Source organism: Salvelinus sp. IW2-2015, linkage group LG20 (genome assembly GCF_002910315.2).
Source record: "Salvelinus sp. IW2-2015 linkage group LG20, ASM291031v2, whole genome shotgun sequence".
NCBI classification, from domain to species: Eukaryota; Metazoa; Chordata; class Actinopteri; order Salmoniformes; family Salmonidae; genus Salvelinus; species Salvelinus sp. IW2-2015.
In genome coordinates this window covers 58638848-58653317 of record NC_036860.1, presented here as the reverse complement: position 1 = coordinate 58653317, position 14470 = coordinate 58638848, and the positions used below count along the sequence as shown (strand labels likewise).

The following is a 14470-nucleotide window of genomic DNA, read 5'->3' as shown; positions in this document are numbered from 1 at the left end:
TTTATTTAACCAGGTAGTCCAGTTGAGAACAAGTTCTCATTTACAACTGCGACCTGGCCAAGATAAAGCAAAGCAGTGCGACCAAAAACAACAACACAGAGGTACACATAAACAAACGTGCAGTCAATAACACAATAGAAAAATCTATGTACAGTGTGTGCAGATGTAGGGAGGTAGGCAATAAATAGGCCATAGAGGCAAAATAATTAAAATTTAGCATTAACACGAGTGATGTGGAGATGATGATGTGCAAGTAGAGATACTGGGGTGCAAAAGAGCAAGAGGATAAGTAACAATATGGGGGTGAGGTAGTTGGGTGTACTATTTACAGATTGGCTGTGTACAGGTACAGTGATCGGTAAGCTGCTCTGACAGCTGATGCTTAAAGTTAGAGGGAGATATAAGACTCCAGCTTCAGTGATTTTTGCAATTCGTTCCAGTCATTGGCAGCAGAGAACTGGAAGGAAAGGCAGCTAAAGGAAGTGTTGGCTTTGGGGATGACCAGTGAAATATACCTGCTGGAGCGTGTGCTACGGGTGGGTGTTGCTATGGTCACCAGTGAGCTGAGATAAGGCGGGGCTTTACCTAGCAAAGACTTATAGATGACCTGGAGCCAGTGGGCTTGGTGACAAATATGAAGCGAGGGCCAGCCAACGAGAGCATACAGGTCGCAGTGGTGGGTAGTATATGGGGCTTTGGTGACAAAACTGATGGCACTGTGATAGACTACATCCAGTTTGCTGAGTAGAGTGTTGGAGGCTATTTTTTAAATGACATCGTCAAGGATCGGTAGGATAGTCAGTTTTACGAGGGTATGTTTGGCAGCATGAGTGAAGGAGGCTTTGTTTGCGAAATAGGAAGCCGATTCTAGATTTAATTTTGGATTGGAGATGCTTAATGTGAGTCTGGAAGGAGAGTTTACAGTCTAACCAGACTCCTAGGTATTTGTAGTTGTCCACATATTCTAAGTCAGAACCATCCAGAGTAGTGATGCTGGTCGGGCGGGACGGTGCGGGCAGCAATCGGTTGAAGAGCATGCACTTAGTTTTACTAGCATTTAAAAGCAGTTGGAGGCCACGGAAGGAGTGTTGTATGGCATTGAAGCTCGTTTGGAGGTTTGTTAGCACAGTGTCCAAAGAAGGGCCAGATGTATATAGAATGGTGTCGTAGAGGTGTTCATGATAATTAGATGCTGGTATGGTATGTATTGTGATTCTCACAATACTATATGTATTACTGCAATTCTATTGCGATTTGATGTTCCAAAGATATTGCTCACAATGTCTGCCAGTGTTGTATTGCTCTAAACCGGTCATTGAGAACTCGTAATTTCTTCCCGATACCAGCACAGTAAAAAAATCATACAGTAATTATCAGCTTCCATTCAGTCAGTGCATAAAACTGCTGCGCAAGGCCAAATATATACACTCCTTCATGAAACATCTTATCGCCTATTGAAACTTGGGCCTCCTACTTTACTCGTAACATTACTATATTATTTCCTTGATTCCCTGGTAGGGAAGAGTGGGGGGAATTGTTTAAAAGTTGCATGCTCACTATTAGTAAGGGGAGACTGGGAGGAATTGTAACAGTCTTTATATTTATTATAGACATGTTTTGTGCAGTGGCGAACTGTGGCTATTGGACCTAGGCCTTCAGTGGGGAAAACAATTTGTCCAACACCTTGTAGCAAACAGAAACATAGCATCACTTAATGTCCCCAACTGAATCAAACAGCCCTGAGGCTGATTTGAGCTTCAGGCTGCCACTCACACAGAGAGAACACAGATAATGCTGCCAACAACCACAATCGTACTGCTTACGCAACTTATGGTAGCCTAACGCCCTCACTATCACCAACAGTGACACGTGAAAGGATGCTGAAAGGACAGTGAACTTAATAACCGGGCCCTCAATGTAGGAGAGTGCACTTTTAGTGAGACACATAGGGCTGCTAGAAAGACATCAGTCACACACAGCATGAGGTTAAAGGATAAGCAGTCATTCACTCACATAAAAGGCCAGTAAGTCCCAATCCTAAGAATACAAAAACACAACCATTAGGCTAAGCATTTCCCAATCAAAATGTACAACTATTACTTCCCCTTGCAAAAAACATATTAATGTTCAGCACACAATGTAACCGGTGATCTAAAGTTTAAATGCAACAATGTTTCACACACAAGTTATTTTCAAAGAGATGGCTAACAACAGCAACCAAGCTGCAATAAACATAGTTTTCATCATGAGATGATGATCATTTGAAACTGCAAACTAGCCTAAAACAAAAGCTAGCTAGACCGTGAGAAAACTACTGCTCACTATTGTGCAGTGACCTGTTGGCCTTGGAGAAGGCAGAAGGTTTTTGTAAAAACGGTCCTACCCATTACAAGTCAAAATGGGATTGGTTGATTCTGCTGTCACTCCAAAATTTTGCCCAAATACAGTTCAATGGCAGATGGCCTAGCCAATGGCTGATATAGCTAGCTAGATTTATCTCCCCAGAGGCCACCAAAACAAATCCTGATTTGGATCTTTTTTCTCCAGTGTTAGTTAACCCTTTCCAACAAAAACCGAAGGGATTAAAGCAGAACACCGTTGAAAATATTATAATTGTATTATTTTCTAAATCCTTAGCTCTTCTCTGAAGGGCTAGAAGGCCCTCGTTGTTCCCCACTGTGTTTGGGTTAGTAACAACTTGTAAAGTGGCTCTATTTGCCCTCAGCATGCATTTTTTTCACCATTCTGAATGTCTAAAGAATCCATATGTTCTCCTGAAATATGAACACAGAAATACTGGACATTTTGAACTCTTATTATGGTGGTGACTTGACAAAATTACAATCATGATCTTGAATTGGACTTGCAATTTTCTGGTCTTGACTCTCTCGGACTCCTCGTCCCCCTCGGTCTTGACTCTGACTCGATTCGCTCCGGTCTTGGTCTTAAATCAGTTCTGCTTCAGGTGGTCTCGAACACAACACTGATGTCTGCTGCAGAGAGACGAGAGAGCATGAGAAATAGTTTTGATAAGTCAGGGAAATAAAAGTACTGAACATGTTGGATAACTATTTTAAAAAGGAGAACAAGCTATACGATGAAAAATACCAGAGTTTTGGCACAGCCGACTACCGCTAGGTAAGCTACCTACATTAGGGATGGGAAAAAAGGAGTCAAATACGCTATATTGTCGAAAAAGAATATTGCAATATGTAGCTATGATTTTTTTTTTTTTTTTCTCCCATCACTACTACACACCCCCCCCCACCCTAGTCAGTCTTTATCCTCACACATTCTCTCTTGGGTGTGTTCCCCGCATATTTGGCATTACCTAAACAATGCCTTTTATTTTGGTCATGCAAAGAAGTGGAAACTTTGAAGAAATTGGAATTCTTATTGTTGTGCCAAATGTAAAAAAGTTTTAAGAGCCCGAGACGTTAGTGAAGCATAAAGGAATTTGGAATTTCATGAGGGAGAGAGAAGTGGGTGTCACTCCGTCTAGAGCGTTGGGTTACTTTTGATAGGGAACCTTTGGTTTTGCCCAATGGCAGTTATGGCGCCATCCTCCAGTCTCTTGACAGTCTCTTTAATCTACCTGAAACTATTGACTCACAAAGTCTGTCCTTTCTGAAGTCTTGCTCTAGGTGAGATGTGATGCAACTCCCATGGGACCTCATCTCTATTGTGTGTGGGTTTATGTGATCAATATAGATATCACTGGCTGACTATCTAAGAGCTGTCTTGATAAGTCAGCAGGAGGTAGGTGGTATTGGTGTCTATTTGGTCAGGTAGCCTATGTCTGATCTCAATGGCCTGATTATGACGCCCCTTCCAAATGTAACCTCATATTGATGGTGGAGTAAATCACCCTCTTTTTCAAGGGAGGAAAACTTCAGGTGGGTATCTGATGGCATAAAGGTTTCAAAGTTCACCTTGTGGGCAACGTGTCGAGGATAGTGTGAGTGAACAGCATGTCTCGCTTTTTGAGTGTGTGAATAGAATTTTCTAACCTAATTGCCTGTTGTATGTATTTCCTGTGTCACTGAGGTAGTGTGCAGTGCACCTTTTAATTCAACCCCTGGTCTGTCTGTCTGTGACTAATTGTTACTGTGGAGTTCCAGAAAGGGACAGTCAGGAAAATCTCAACCAGTCATTCAGAAACACAAATGCATGACTGTGAGCCTGTTGGCTCGGTCTGACGAGCCTGTTGTTGTGGTGTTCACTACAGTACAGCAGGCAGCATTTGTAAGTCAATATAGGGCTGATAGTTATCAGGATTCCCTCTGTGCTCTGACAATTTCCACATTAAGCTGTACAGCTGTGCTCTAATGTGTAAAACATACCTGTCTTCACAGCACTTCAAATGTAATTAAGCTGTTTTTGTCTGACAAGGCAATTGGGTACATACAGTTGAAGTCGGAAGTTTACATACACTTAGGTTGGAGTCATTAAAACTCGTTTTTCAACCACGCCACCAATTTCTTGTTAAACAAACTATAGTTTTTCAAGTCGGTTAGGACATCTACTTTGTGCATGACACAAGTAATTTTCCCAACAATTCTTTACAGACAGATTATTTTACTTATAATTCACTGTATCACAATTCCAGTGGGTCAGAAGTTTACATACACTAAGTTGACTGTGCCATTAAACAGCTAGGAAAATTCCAGCAAATTGTCATGCATTTAGAAGCTTCTGATAGGCTAATTGACATAATTTGAGTCAATTGGAGGTGTGGATGTATTTCAAGGCCTGCCTTCAAACTCAGTGCCTCTTTGCTTGACATCATGGGAAAATAAAACATTTCAGCCAAGACCTCAGGAAAAAATGTGTAGACCTCCAAGTCTGGTTAAACCTTGGGAGCAATTTCCAAACGATTGAAGGTACCACGTTCATCTGTACAAACAATAGTACGCAAGTATAAACACCATGGGACCACGCAGCCGTCATACCGCTCAGGAAGGAGACGCGTTCTGTCTCCTAGAGATGAGCATACTTTGGTACGAAAAGTGCAAATCAATCTCAGAACAACAGCAAAGGACCTTGTGAAGATGCTAGAGGAAACGGGTACAAAAGTATCTATATCCACAGTAAAACAAGTCCTATATCGACATAACCTGAAAGGCCACTCAGCAAGGAAGAAGTCACTGCTCCAAAACTGCCATAAAAAAGCCAGACTACAATTTGCAACTGCACATGGGGACAAAGATCATACTTTTTGGAGAAATGTCCTCTGGTCTGATGAAACAAAAATAGAACTGTTTGGCCATAATAACCATCGTTATGTTTGGAGGAAAAAGGGGGAGGCTTGCAAGCCGAAGACCACCATCCCAACCGTGAAGCACGGGGGTGGCAGCATCATGTTGTGGGGGTGCTTTGCTGTAGGAGGGACTGGTGCACTTCACAAAATAAATGGCATCATGAGAAAGGAAAATTGTGGATATATTGCAGCAACATCTCAAGACATCAGTCAGGAAGTTAAAGCTTGGTCGCAAATGGGTCTTCCAAATGGACAATGACCCCAAGCATACTTCCAAAGTTGTGGCAAAAGGGCTTAAGGACAACAAAGTCAAGGTATTGAAGTGGCCATCACAAAGCCCTGACCTCAATCCTATAGAAAATTTGTCGGCAGAACTGAAAAAGCATGTGCGAGCAAGGAGGCCTACAAACTTGACTCAGTTACACCAGCTCTGTCAGGAGGAATGGGCCAAAATTCACCCAAATTATTGTGGGAAGCTTGTGGAAGGCTACCCGAAACGTTTAACCCAAGTTAAACAATTTAAAGGCAATGCTACCGAATACTAATTGAGTGTATGTAAACTTCTGACACACTGGGAATGTGATGAAAGAAATAAATCATTCTACTATTATTCTGACATTTTCACATTCTTAAAATAAAGTGGTGATCCTAACTGACCTAAGACAGGGAATTTTTACTAGAATAAAATGGCAGTAATTGTGAAAAACTGAGTTTAAATGTATTTGTCTAAGGTGTATGTAAACTGTAAGCAATAATTATGTTTGTTTTGTACTGTCATTTTGTCATCAGTTCAACACGTGGGTGTAAGGCTGTTTACACAGATAGCCCAATTCTGATCTTTTCCCACAAAATTGGTGTTTTGAACAATAACATCCTTTTTTTTGCCAATAATTGTGCAAAAGATCAGAATAGAATGGGTTGTCATGTGATCTAAGCTGTGTTTTTTTTAACAGGCTTGACAGCTGTGGGCGGTCTGTCTCTCATGGGGGGTGGCTACGCCCCCTCCTCCTCTGCCGAGACCCTGGCTGTCGCGGCTGCCTTCATCTCCTCAGTCAACATCGCTGGTGAGTGACTCTTTGGACTAAACCAGACAGTAACTGTGAAAACAGACAGTGAATGGAGCAGACAAACTGAGCTTCAATTACCTCAACATTGTACCCCCTTCGTCCCCATATAAGATCTTCGAATACGATAGAGACAAGGATATCAGACCCTTTAGGGCCATTTTATTTCACTTGACAATCTATTAATAAAACTGGTAGAGCATCGTGGCAGGTGAAGTAAGGCTATTGCTCCACTGTGCCCTCTTTCTAACCTGTGACCTTTAATTGGTCATGGTTCAGGTGAGAGCAGACGTTCCCTGACTCACTTCAGGTGGAAAATAAGGAATTCCATACCTGAACTGGAACTTACGGAGTTATGTTCAAAAGAGCACCGGCCATGCTATAAACCAGGCTTAGTCTGGCTCTGCTGAGAAGAAATGAGGGAATGTCACTTAACGGTAGTTTCAGAAAAGTCTTTGGTGCGTGATTCTAGACAGCCACGAAGGCAAAAGCTGCAGAGGTCCATAGGTCTCAGTGTGTGCGAGGGCCCTCTGATAGGTCAGATTACTTAGCAGGGTCAAAGGTCATGGCAGGGATTTAAAGCCCTGTTACTGGGGCATTATGGGAGATTTTTGCCATTTGCTGTAATAACCAGTTATGACTCTCAGATCTCTTTTGTGCTCCAGCGTGCTTGAAGTCCACCTCTTTTTATATATATATATATGTATGTATGTATGTATGTATTTATATTTGTTTTATTTAAAGAGCAGATGTTTAATTTCAGTTTAAAGGTCCAGTTGGTTTCCATTCCACACGCAACATTTCTTAGTGGTCTACCGCGCCACCCATAAACCCTAACTAACATCAAAACTGACATTCCACCGTCTGTTTTCCTACCCCTTCTTCTACAAGTTTTATATTGTCAAGTGAATACACAAAAAATGACCCTCCAATATTAGTTTCCATAAACTAGCTCTGAAATGTATAGACTACCTGCTCCTTATACGACAGGGGTCGAGGAATAGTTTTTTCTTCCTCTGGCTCTAGCCAGAGTCTTTTGTATTTCCATGTGTTTTTATAGCGGGAGCATGGAAAAATCCTGCGCATGCTTTTCTTAAATACCTGCCCGTTTCATTCTTGAATCTGAATGTATTGACTCTAAGCCTCAGTCTGCATTTTTTTATTATTCGTGTGTTTAAGTGATTGAGGTCTGGGCTGGGCTAAAATTAGCCCATACAACTGAAGTGGACAGATGTTAGCCAGTGGATAACCTGTCTGGGTGTAGTGGGGTTGAAGAGAACTCAAAGGAACGTAACGTGATCCGCCCCAACAGAATGAAGTGTTCCGTCTGGTCGTTTATATCGGGAGAGATTCCACCAAGAAAACCCCTGACTACTACATTAACCTTTTGTGTGTAGTTTTAATGACTTACTCAAATAAGAGCGTAATATTTCAAATATTATTTATTGCAGTCTTCACCCTGTTATGCCTGAAGCATTCAAGTCAAATTTTATTTGTCACGTGCTTCGTAAACAACAGGTGTCGACTAACAGTGAAATGCTTACTAACAAGCCTTTCCCAAAAATACAGAGATAGAAAATAGAGAAATAATAGAAAAGTAGAACACGTAGTAGTAAATACACAATGAGTACCGATAACTTGGTTATATACAAAGGTTATTGTGCAGGGGTACAAGGTATTTGAGGTAGATATGTACGTTCAGAGTGGACAAAACATGACCACCTGCTCTTTCCATGAGACTGACCAGGTTGAAAGCTATGATCCCTTATTGATGTCTCTTGTTAAATCCACTTCAATCAATGTAGATGAAGGGGAGGAGACAAGTTAAATAAGTATTTTCAAGCCTTGAGACAATTGACACATGGATTGTGTGTGTGCCAGAGGGTGAATGGGCAAGACAAAATATTTAACTACCTTTTGAATGGGGTATGGTAGTGGGTTCCAGGTGCACCTGTTTGAATTTGTCAAACCCAGCAGCATTGCAGTTCTTTTCACACAAGCGTTTTCTGTGTGAATCAAGAAAGGTCCACCATCCAATCGACATCCAGCTAACTTGACACGACTGTGGGAAGCATTGGGAGTCAACATGGGCCAGCATCCCTGTGGAACACTTTCGACACCTTGTAGAGTCCATGCCCTGATGAATTGAGGCTGTTCTGAGGGCAAAAGGGGGGTGCGCAACTTAATATTAGGAAGGTGTTCTTAATATTTTGTACACTCTTTATAGTTAGGAATATAATAACCGATAATAAACTGGAGCAGCAGCGAATGTGATGAGTCAATAAAAAAGGGTCAATGCAGATAGTCCGGGTAGCTATTTGGTTAACTAACCATTTAGAAGTCTTATGGCTTGGGGTAGAGCTGTTAAGGGTCCTGCTTGTTCTAGACTTGGTGCCGTGCGGTAGCAGAGATTACAGTCTTTGACTTGTGTGGCTGGAGTCCTTGACCATTTTTAGTGCCTTCCTCTGACACTGCGTGGTATAGAGGTCCTGGATGGCAGGGAGTTCGTACCCACTACCCTCTGTAATGCCTTGTGGTCAGATGCCAAGCGGTTGCAAAGAGCGCATGTGCAGACCGTTGTCTACCAGGTTGAGTTTGACGGGGTTTGTTCTCTTACTCTCAGGTGGTTTCCTGGTCACCAAGAAGATGTTGGACATGTTCAAGCGTCCCACTGACCCTCCAGAATACAACTACCTCTACTTACTGCCCACTGGGGTGTTCGTTGGGGGTTATGGAGTTGCCATGCAGGCTGGCTACAACATTGAACAGGTGAGCATCACCTAACCCTCAAACCAGTGGCGGGGTTAGTAGTTGTGTTCAGTAGGTTGTTAAAGCTGCAATATGTAACTTTCTGGGCGACCTGACCAAATAAACATAGAAATGTGTGTTATAGATTTTTCATTGAAAGCAAGTCTAAGAAGCAGTATATCTGTTCTTTGTGTGCTATTTCTAAGCTTCCAGTTCTTACATTTCTGCATAGTACACCTTTAAGTAGGCAGAAAACTTGAGTGAAACAGGCATGCATTACCTAGACTTGTCCAATTTTAGAATTGCAAAATACTTGTTGCTATAGTATAGTGTGCCCTCCTGAACATGCAGCTGTGTGTTTATCCCTTTCTCTGTAGATGATGTACCTGGGCTCTGGTATGTGCTGTGTGGGAGCCCTGGCTGGTCTGTCTAACCAGTCCACTGCCCGTCTGGGTAATGCCCTGGGTATGATGGGGGTGGCGGGGGGCATCGCTGCCACCCTGGGCTTCCTGAAGCCCACCCCGGAACTCCTGGCACAGATGAGTGCCGCCATGGCTGTGGGTGGCACCGCTGGTAAGTGTGTGGCAGTAAATTAAATGTGTCTGCCATTTGTATGTTTGAGTGTTCTGTCTGAACATCTTGTCTAACAGCAGGTGGCGGTCTGTAGTCCTCATGTGGTGGTCTTCTTCAAACTGCTGTACTACAGTGGTGCCAAGGTAATGGTCACCATTATGTCTGAATCACCAGTATTACCCAGCAGACCTCTGGAGCTCTGCGTCCATCTTCATGGTAAATTTTTCCTGGAATCAAGCTGGAACCTAGACTAAACCATCGATTCAGACCCTAGCCCTGTTCCAGATGCTCCTGTTAACCCCGCCCATGTCTGCAGGGCTTCAAGAAGAACACACACACACACACACACACACACGGAGGTGCACTCACAAACAAGGAATTTCCCCCAAACAACCCTCATCAGCAACACCTGTGCCTCAGGACGACCCATTTCCCAGCAATCCTTTAGTGTGTGTTGGCTCGTGTGTCTGCATGTGTTCAGGGTTTCCTTTAGCCGATAAATAAAATTGTTGCCGGCCAAATTGTCCGGGAGAAGAAAAATGCATTGCAAAATAATACTTTTTATTCATTGATGGAAATACCAGTCAATTTTCTCCAACTTCAAAGGCAAATATGCTTCATAGGATAAATCCTCAAGATGCTTAGTGTCGGGTGTTTCTATTTTTACTCCTCATAAAGGACAGCTAAGTGTACCCCAACTGGGCAAAGATTGAGTTGATTATCCACGTTTCTAATGTGCCCGCTGAGAGGGGATTCTTTCTCTTAAACAGAGTAAAGATGACCTTCAGATCGCGTTTTATTAAGAACAACGTAATGAGGCTGTCGCAAGTTGATCCAGGGAGTTGGACAGTTTTGACTTAAATTTGAGCAGGCCAAGGTCTGCTGCAAATGCAAGTAAATTAGAGGCAAATTATTGTGTTCATCAGGCCCGGTCCTAGCAATTTGCTGCTGCCTGAGGCAAGATCAACATAAGCTGCCCCTAAATCAAATATACTATAAATATTTTTAATGGATTGATAGACTAGAGTAGAGTAATGATGTGTATCTTGCAGTGGTGATTTTAGCATGTAAATCTTGGTTGTGCAAACTCATTTTTTTTTTTTGAACACTAAACAATACATTAATTGCACTATAACTGTGACAAATTGTGCCCACAAACTGTTAAGGCCTACATAAAGCTGTCCCAACAGCAGAGCTTTTTTTTCAGCACCTAGGAGTGAATCCTTACCACTGTTACACCCGGCTATCAACAGAGCCTTGACTGGCAGCGAAACACTTCATTCAGCCTCATTTACTGCCTTTTTTTAAAAACATAGCTGATATGGCTGTCTTGCTTAAACAAATGTGGTTTCTACTGACAATTGAGATGTACCTGTACAAACTTTTTGGCATAAGGGAACAATGAGTGGATAAGAGGCTTGTCGTACTTTCGATGAAGACAATGAGTGAGTTAAGACGGACGTAGTCAATATAACTATTTAGTCAGCACTTTTGAAATGAACTACGCCAGAATTCAGAACATGTGCCGTTCTTACAGTATTCTCCCTGCACACCAAGTCAGAACCGTAGGATAAATAAAGGAGGCATATACAGTAGCTGCGAAAGTATTCACCCCCTTCGGCATTTTTCCTATTTTGTTGCCTTACAACCTGGAATTAAAATTGATTTTTTTTGGGGGGGGGGTTTGTATCATTTGATTTACACAACATGCCTACCACTTTTGAAGATGCAAAATATTTTTTATTGTGAAGCAAGCAACAAATAAGACAAAAAAACTACTTGAGCATACATAACTATTCACCCCCCCAAATTAATACTTTGTAGAGCCATCTGTTGCAGCAATTACAGCTGCAAGTCTCTTGGGGTATGTCTCTATAAGCTTGGCACATCTAGCTACTGGGATGTTTGCCCATTCTTCAAGACAAAACTGCTCCTTCAAGTTGGATGGCTTCCGCTGGGGTACAGCAATCTTTAAGTCATACCACAGATTCTCAATTGGATTGAGGTCTGGGCTTTGACTAGGCCATTCCAAGACATTTAAATGTTTCCCCTTAAACCACTCGAGTGTTGCTTTAGCAGTATGCTTAGGGTCATTGTCCTGCTGGAAGGTGAACCTCTGTCCCAGTCTCAAATCTCTGGAAGACTGAAACGGGTTTCCCTCAAGAATTTCCCTGTATTTAGCTCCATCAAGCATTCCTTCAATTCTGACCAGTTTCCCAGTCCCTGCCAATGAAAAACATCCCCACAGCATGATGCTGCCACCACCATGCTTCACTGTGGGGATGGTGTTCTCAGGGTGATGAGGTGTTGTGTTTGCACCAGACATAGCGTTTTCCTTGATGGCCAAAAGCAACATTTTTGTTTCATCTGACCAGAGTACCTTCTTCCATATGTTTGGGGAGTCTCCCACATGTTTGCTTATTTTTTTCTTTAAGCAATGGTTTTTTTCTTGCCACTCTTCCGTAAAGCCCAGCAACAGATACTCCCATCTCCACGGTGGAGCTTTGCAGCTCCTTTTAGGGTTATCTTTGGTCTCTTTGTTGCCTCTTTGATTAATGCCCTCCTTGCCTGGCCTGTGAGTTTTGTGGGCGGCCCTCTCTTGGCAAGTTTGTTGTGGTGCCATATTCTTTCAATTTTTTAAATAATGGATTTAATGGATGTTCAATGTTTCGGATATTTTTTTATAATCCAACCCTGATCTGTACTGCTCTGCAACTTTCTCCCTGACCTGTTTGGAGAGCTCCTTCGTCTTCATGATGCCGCTTGCTTGGTGGTGTTACAGACTCTGGGGCCTTTCAGAACAGGTGTGTGTGGTGTGTGTGGTGTGTGTGGTGTGTGTGTGTGTGTGTGTGTGTGTGTGTGTGTATAAATATACACACAGACAGATCATGTGACACTTAGATTGCACACAGGTGGACTTTATTTAACTAATTATGCGACTTCTGAAGGTAATTGGTTGCACCAGATCTTATTTAGGGGCTTCATAGCAAAGGGGGTGAATACATATGCATGCACCACTTTTTTAACATTTATTTATAATTTTTTGAAACAAGTTATTTTTTTCACTTCACCAATTTGGACTATTTTGTGTATGTCCATTACAGAAATCCAAATAAAAATATATTTAAATTACAGGTTGTAATGCAACAAAATGTCAATGTCAAGGTCGAATCATAACGTCAGTGATCTTAAGGTCGGAGCTCTAGACAGAGGCCAGAGATTCCGAGTTGGATGACCGTTCAAAACATATTTTCCCAGTCGGCTAGTTTTTTTCCCCGAGTTCCCAGGTGTCTTGAACTCACTGAAGTCATGCTGGATTGACAGTATGGCCAATGTATTCAACCTTTTCTGTCCCATGGTGTTGCATGTGAATGTTTATCCTTTTAAGCTTGTAAAGGACCACACACCCTCTCAACTGTATAGTAGGCTAGTGATTGCTTTGCGACGCTTGCAGTTAGCCACTTATTCCTTCCAAACCACTCATTGTTGAATTTGTGATTTCCAACTTGTTGTGTAATGTTTATGGCCAATGAACACCAATACGTTTTATCTATAATTTGTCTATATATGACAAGGCTTGAGAAGGATTTCCCAGTAGATTGTCGACTTGATTCATGATTTCTAGCTAAGATTTTGAAAGTATGATGTTGGCATGATCAGTCCAATCAAAGCTATGGTGTATATATAATGTGATTTGGCGTCGTTTTATCTGTGGCCAATGACCTTGAGCCACCTTGGATGGGCACTTCTAATGTAAAAAAAACCAACCTGAATCTCCCTGTAGATTTTACAGTGATGTAGTGTTCCCATGAGTGACAACACTGAGCCAATCACGGCGCAACTAGAGAACATTACCAACCCCTACACTCTGTATTTTCTGCTGGCTTGCCCCACCACCACAGAAAGCACTGAGCTAGGCTGAAAAATCTGCATGGACCTGCCTTAGAAAGCAACAGAGACCATGTTTGTGTGCGGCTTTATTAACTCAATTGTATTATTATTATTATTTTACATTGTTTGCAAACTGATATGTGACAGGTATTAATGCCAAAATAACAGGCAAAAAAGCTATTTTTATTTATTTATTTTAGCTAAACAGGTGGGGCTCAAAACAGATGGGGCTCTGACCCACCAGCCCTGAATGACGGGTCGCCACTGGTATCATGCGCAATTGGTTCATGTCAGTTGAGCTTATTCAGTTGTTCTTGGAAATGAAACATTGTTGTCAACTATTTAAATCGGAAAGTTACAATGTTGTAATCACTAGGCAGCCAACTGCCTATTAGTAGGAAACAGTTATCAATAAGCCACGACACCACGATAGTTCAAATTGCTATAAAAATAAACATTACATTTATTAATATCATCCAGTAGAACTGTAAAAAGAATGAGATATAATTTGAGCTTTGGAAACGTGCTTTCATAAATGCATGGTGCGGGCCTCGTTTCACAGGAGCATTGTAAAATAAGCTTTCGCTCAATGAACCAGCCTTAACTAATTTTGTTTATTTACATATCGAATTTGATTGTCCAACATTAGTTTTATAATTTCTTAATTTTGTGGTCGCCAAGTGTCCCCTTCCACTGCTGTGATTTTGATCGCAGCAGGAATGGGGAGTGGAGCAAGCCGGCCCAGTCATGACTAGAAGGGATCCAGCTTTTGTCAAATTAATGTCAAAAGTAAAAACATTTTAGTTAACCCTAACCTTAACCTAATTCTCCTAACCTGCTACGTTAATTCTCCTAACCTGTTACGAAAAGTTACATCTGACAAAAGTTGGATTCCTTCTGTCCAAAGCGGGATCCCTTCTATATTCCTTTTATA

At 41.9% G+C, this 14470-nt stretch overlaps 1 protein-coding gene across 3 annotated transcripts in view; it reads left to right on the top strand.

Annotated features, from left to right (window-relative positions):
- Window positions 1-14470, top strand: part of nnt (nicotinamide nucleotide transhydrogenase) — a 68035-nt gene that overhangs the window by 28500 nt on the left and 25065 nt on the right. For all 3 annotated transcript variants that reach the window (XM_070449516.1, XM_070449515.1, XM_070449517.1), the window contains 3 exons: window positions 6214-6324; window positions 8948-9093; window positions 9450-9645. In XM_070449516.1, the coding sequence (XP_070305617.1) occupies window positions 6214-6324; window positions 8948-9093; window positions 9450-9645 (453 nt within the window). The remainder of the gene's footprint in view (window positions 1-6213; window positions 6325-8947; window positions 9094-9449; window positions 9646-14470) is intronic.